Source organism: Temnothorax longispinosus, unplaced genomic scaffold (assembly GCF_030848805.1).
Source record: "Temnothorax longispinosus isolate EJ_2023e unplaced genomic scaffold, Tlon_JGU_v1 HiC_scaffold_559, whole genome shotgun sequence".
Lineage (NCBI taxonomy): Eukaryota > Metazoa > Arthropoda > Insecta > Hymenoptera > Formicidae > Temnothorax > Temnothorax longispinosus.
The window spans coordinates 554-6,972 of record NW_027270406.1 but is presented as its reverse complement, the minus strand read 5'-3'; the positions used below and the strand labels follow the sequence as shown (position 1 = coordinate 6,972).

The 6,419-nt window shown below is 31.6% G+C and overlaps 1 protein-coding gene across 1 annotated transcript; it reads left to right on the top strand.

The window, feature by feature from the left end:
- The first annotated feature begins 6 nt into the window (after positions 1–6).
- LOC139824763 (uncharacterized) lies at positions 7–6,073 on the top strand. Its single transcript, XM_071797305.1, has 9 exons — positions 7–1,924; positions 2,010–2,309; positions 3,766–4,023; positions 4,152–4,330; positions 4,464–4,563; positions 4,637–4,696; positions 5,146–5,412; positions 5,489–5,666; positions 5,746–6,073. The coding sequence occupies exons 1-6, from the start codon at positions 1,693–1,695 to the stop codon at positions 4,681–4,683; spliced, it is 1,116 nt and encodes a 371-aa protein (XP_071653406.1). The 5' UTR covers positions 7–1,692; the 3' UTR covers positions 4,684–4,696; positions 5,146–5,412; positions 5,489–5,666; positions 5,746–6,073.
- Positions 6,074–6,419: the final 346 nt, after the last annotated feature.

Genomic DNA, 6,419 nt, shown 5'->3' with positions numbered 1-6,419 from the left:
AGGGGATATCTGTAAGAAAAAAACGTTCGGTTAAAAGGGTTTATCCTGAGATGAATAGTAGAAAGCGAAGTAAAGAATCTTTTTTACAGAAAAAACAGCCAGAACATCATAAAGAAAATGTAGAGTCAGCATTGTTGCAATTGCCAGATTTTAATGTGATTAATTCTATCGTTATTGATTCCATGCATCTGTTGTATTGTGGGGTAATGAAATTTTTATTAGAAAAATGGATTGTTAAGACGAATGTGGCAGGACTTAAAAAACAACAGGTGCGTTATCTTAAAGACTTAATGACTTCCATCACTCCCGACATACCGTGTGAATTTCAGCGCAAAAAATTCGACATAAACGCGATACCTAGATGGAAAGCGACTCAATTCAGATTTTTCTTGTTATATTGTAGCTCAACGGTCTTGCATAAAGTGCTTCCAAAAGATTTTTATAGACACTACTTACTTTTATTTGTAGCATGTCGTATCTTAAACAAAAGATCCGTAACGTTAGCACATACTGATTATGCACAAAATTTATTAAGACAATTTTTTTGTTTATTACCATCCCTTTATGGAGAACAGTCTCAAGTACTAAATATGCACTATTTAATTCATGTAGCTGATGACGTTAAAAATTTTAAGTTGCCATTGAGTGAATTGTCTGCATTTTGGGGGGAAAATTACATAAGTATCTTCAAAAAACTCGTGAAATCATCAAAAAAACCTCTCACGCAAATTATTAACAGACTATCTGAGTTAGAAGCTAGGGAAACAAACAAAATAAGAAGAAAATCGTATTTGGCTAATTGTGTTTTTAAAAATAACAGTACATATAACGATAAAGGAATAGAATATATCTTTGTTTCCAGTATTACCGTTAATAATTTTTTATTGAAATGTGTTCATCCTGACAATGTGGTTCAATTGAAAAATGAAAAAATTATCAAGATTGATGCGATATTAATGAAAAAAAAAACAATACTGAGGAGACGTGTAAATTGCAAGATTTTTATTTGTTAGGATATGAATTGATTGATTTACAAGAAGCTTTTAAATATCCTATCTCATCAAAAAAGGTTGGAGTTTTTGTTGGAAATAAATTTGCGGAATCAAAAGATATGTTCCCTCTAAAAGATATACTATGTAAATGTATTCTGTTACATATCAATAATTTACTATACATAATTTCGTTATTGCATACATAATATGATTCTTGTGCACTCGTAAATAATTTGAAATAATTTTTTACATGACTAATTCAAAGAAGAATATTGTACCGCAATTATTTTTATATATAATTTTTATATGTTACTTATTCTCGACATATTCTCCACATATTCTGTAAGAAAATGTAATTTGGTCCTCATGATATTTGATAAGAACAATGTCCATGAACTGTACACCGTAATACGTCAAACGCATGATCATTCAGCGAGAAATATTTCACCGACTTGGTTCTCAAGATATAAATAAAATATTACCATTGATAATGTTAACATTTAATAACACACACATGCACACTCACACACATACACGCGCGCGCACGCACACACTCGGTGAAAAGGGAAGTGGTTTCAACGGGTAAAAATCCCGCACACTCCCCAAGGAGCACAGGCTCCTTAATGTCTTTTCCTCAACGAAGATTTTCAAAAAGAAACAACGCACGCAGCCATGCATATTAATTAAAATTTTGTGTCAGATGGCAGATGCAGAAGACAGTTTATATGCTATAGTATTATTCCTCCCAAAGAAGGAAAGCGACAATTTGATAGACCTGATACCGTCGTCATGGATCACCACAAAGGGCAAAAAAGTGTATTGTCAATATCCCGACAAGAAAGACTACTCTAAATTAGAGGAGTGGATAGTTACATTAAAAAAACCCGAGAAAACATGGGAACATTTTAGCGTCGAAATAATTAGTTATGCACGTAAGTAAACATGTAACATTGAAAATCTGTTACATCCAGACTAAATACAGATATTTCTATAATAATTGAAGTCAATTTATTACAGATAACTTAAAGCAAGGAAAGAGGAGACTGAAGAGAGCATATACACAAATACAAGTTGGAAGCACGGATGACGATATACCTCACAAGAAAAGTGACGCAGCACCCATTGTTTTAAATAAAGCACTTCTTAGCCAAGCACTCAGTAACATATCAGACAGTTTGGAAGTACCAGACGGTTCCCCTGACAATTCAGTGGACGATCCATTACATATCGATAAAGCAGCAACAGAAAACACATATGGTAACAATTCAGTGGACGATCCATTACGTATTGATAAAGCAGCAACAAGAAACACATATGGTAAAATTTCATATTTAACAGTTTTCCCCAATCTATGTATACTAAATTTAATTTACGAATAATTAGGCTTTTAAGTGTGTGTGTGTGTAAAATATATAAAAGAACACGCAGGTATTTGTTATATACATATATATATATATATATATATATATATATATATATACCAAATATATATATACACACAGGGTGTCCCATTGTAATCAATCACCCCCAAAAACTTTTATTTGTGATTTTAGAAAGAAATGCTTCAGACAAAAGTTGTTTGGTTTGAAGGGGGACATATGATTCCAATGTGAGTCATGTCATACATGTCATAATTTTCAAGAAATTGTAAAGAAGATTAATTTTTTAAATAAAACTTGATTTTTTCTTTGGGATAAAAGTTGTAGATCTCGTTGAGACGTTTTCAAAACACTATAATAAAGCCCTCTTTTATTAAGAATTTCTTGAGATATTTAAAATTTTGTTATACTACTTTTAATAATGAAATATTTCATGAAGTATAATTCACTTTTCCATAACTTTGCCTTCATATTTTTGTACATAGAATAATGAAAGGAATAATAATAATTTTTACATTTGCAATTGTGCAAAATTGAATGTATCTACAAAATGCAATTAATTTTTTTAAAATAACTGTTTTGTTTTACAATAATAAATTCCTTTCATTATTCTACGTTATCCAAAAGTGAATATTTTACGAGATATTTTTCATATTTTATATTAAAAATATTATCTATAATAAAATTTTAAATATCTCAGGAAATTCTTAACGAAAGAGAGCTTTATTATAGTGTTTTAAATACGTCTCGACGAGATCTATAACTGTTATTTTAAAGAAAAAATCAAGTTCTATTTAAGAAATTCGTCTCCTTTAAAATTTCTTGAAAATGATAACATGTATGACACGTCTCACATTGGAATCATATGTCCCCTTTTAAATCAACCAACTTTTGTCTGAAGCATTTCTTTCTAGAATCACAAATAAAAAAGTTTTTGAGGATGATCGATTAAGACACCCTGTATGTGTATATATGTAGGGTAACTCGGGGGAATATGCCACATTTACGAAGTATTTAATTTTTTCCTATTTTTCTTTCTTTTTGAAGTATCTTATCTATAATGTGTGTGTGTGTGTGTGTGTGTGTGTGTGTGACAGAAAACCTAGTCAAAATGACGTCAAAATTGTTACTTTCTCTGTTCTATCTGGGGGTCGATTGTGTACTCTTCAAAACTGAGTAAAAATTACAAAAGTGAGCGAATTTACTACAATATTTATAATTTCATTGGTTAACACCTGGTGAAAATTCGCCCACTTTTTACTAAGTTTTGAAATACATAATCGACCCTCTGGAGTACAAGCAAAATTCGGTATTATTTATAAACATATTTTAATTCATTGATTAATTATTATATATGTATTGTGATTTCGTGATCATTTTTTATCATATGACAGTCAATACACCTTGTACGAAAACAAAGGATGAAGTACAACACTTGAATAACTCTAATATGCAAGAAAGCAGTATCCCATTATTGGAATTAGATACATTAGATATATTGGGATTAGATACAATAAATACAAGTACTAATAATTTTAATTCCGACGAAAATAAACGGCCAGAAAGTCCATCGATGATCTCTACACCAATTACACCATATTTAAAGAAGAGACTGATGATGAGACACTCTCGACTTGCATTACTGTCCTCAGGTATAGAGAAACATAAGGCAGCTAATATATTGCATGTGTAGAACAGAATTTTATTGAAGAGGTTTCTGTAGCAAATGCTACTGCAAATGCACATGTTATAATAACTGAAAATAATGTTACAACACTAGCAAACAACACTAGTGAAATTTCTAAAGGTGTGATAGAAGTCAGTCCTACGCAAAGAAGTGTTACATCTAAAGTCAAACGGTGTTTAAAACTCAAGAGGAAAAATCCTGAGCATCTTAACATGCGACGTAAAGCAGACAGAGCAAAGTTAAACGGCTGGGATTGCTGGGAATGCAGAGAAGTAATCCGATATTAATAATATAGTTATATGAGATAGGAATAAATAAAAAATATATAAATAAACAAATATAAATAAATAAATAAATATAAATCTATTTCTCATAAAAAAGTAATTTATGATAATTGATTTTTAGTATTATAAGAATTTGTCATTGCCAGAAGAAGAATTAAAAAAACGGATGAATCAATGCTCGCGACATCGACGCATATATGAGCGACCAAATACACCAGAAGGTATATTTGGTATAATATTTTATTTTATTATCACTTTTTTATGTTATGTAATATATATAATAAATTTTTAAAGGTTTTTGGGATCCAGTGTTTCCTGAAACATTATCAAGCACTTATTGACAGAGATTAAAAGGTGAAATGTTTTGTCATTTGATTCTTAAGTAACTAAGTGATGGCTCGTAGCTTCATATTATTGTTTTTTTTTTAATTCATATAATTTATAACATTAACTCATCTGTGAAACTGTTGTACCGTATGTAATATATTTTGTCTTTATTGTGCTCTTATTCAATATAATTTAATTTTAATCGTGCATTTATATTTATGTACAGAGTGACTGTCATTTTGACGTCAAACAGATATCAAAATGACAGTCCAAAATCACCATCATGATATGGGACGTTATGTAGTCATATTGCCATCATTTTGACTACTTATTTTGACATCATATTAATGTCACTTTGACATTATTTTGACTAGGTTGTTTTCACTGTGTGTGTGTGTATGTGTGTATATATATAAACCTTATATGTAAACCTAAATGCAGATAAAGTTAAGAATAAAAATATGTAAATTTTTTAGGGCCCCTGGAGATGAAACACTTCGATGAAAAAATTAGTGAGATATTAACAGCCATAAGCTCTGCGAAGCAGAGTATACTATATGATATAGAAAAAAAAAATAAACGAAGTAAAGAATACCATTGCAGCCAACACTATCGGAGTACCAGGGGACAATGTCCGCGATATCAAAGACAAGTTGGGATTTGTGCTTCCCATAAATACTATAGAACAATTTCTGTCGTTTGAGGCGGATGTCGCAGCATCAAAAGAAAAGAAAGAAGCTTTGGTAATTATATCATTATTATTAACATTACGTTTCCTTATATAAGCAGAGCGATACAATAGAGTTAGTTATTTTACAGACAAACTTATATCGGATCATAATACGTGGGGAGTCGTATCTGAGGAAAGGCGTAAAAAACATCATGACGGCAACTCTGTCAAAGACTACAGAGATGGAATATTCAGCGTTCGGACGATAAATTCATGGTTTAGGCAAACGCAACTTCAGCAAGACTGAAACTTATTCGTGTATGAAGGGTAAGTATTATTTAAATCTTAAGTCTATGAAGTTTTTTTAGGAAATATAATTTTTAACAGAGAATTATTTGTCATGCAGATGTATTAAGGCAGAAATTCGGCAATAGCGAGGAGTTTAAAGCGTTTCACAATATATTGAGTCGTTGGTTGTCCGGAGCAAGAGACAGAGAAGGAGGAAGAAAAGAACGGAATAAGGATGTCCTGGTCCCGGAGACCCCAGAGTAAATATTCGAGGGAAACACGCACACGCGCGCGTTTACACACACACAACACACACACACATAAAGATTATATTAATAAACTGTCAAATATATATATACGCAGCACGTTCAATTTTTTATCAAAACATGATTTATAGTAGCGTTACAATGTCTTTCAATAAATTGAAATTTGAATTTTTCACTATACAGCTTTTTATTTTAATTTTGTAAATGTTGACGTTGATATTAAGTATCATTGCCGAGCCATTATGCCATTCTTAGTACCATGTTGTCCCTTGTGTAATCCTATGCTACGCTAGTAATTTTTATCAATATCCGGCTGGCGCTATTATCGCACACTGGACCAATACTGAGCCGATATTGTTGTTAGTACTGCGCCAGTTCTTGCCCCGGAACTCTGGTAACCAGTACAAACAATATTAGGCCAGTAGTGATCCCAGCATTGGGCCGAATCTTCAGTAACCAGTACTGTCCTAATACTAAATTACCCAAGTTACGGAACGGGCACAGTTAGAAAGAACATTGGCCCAAT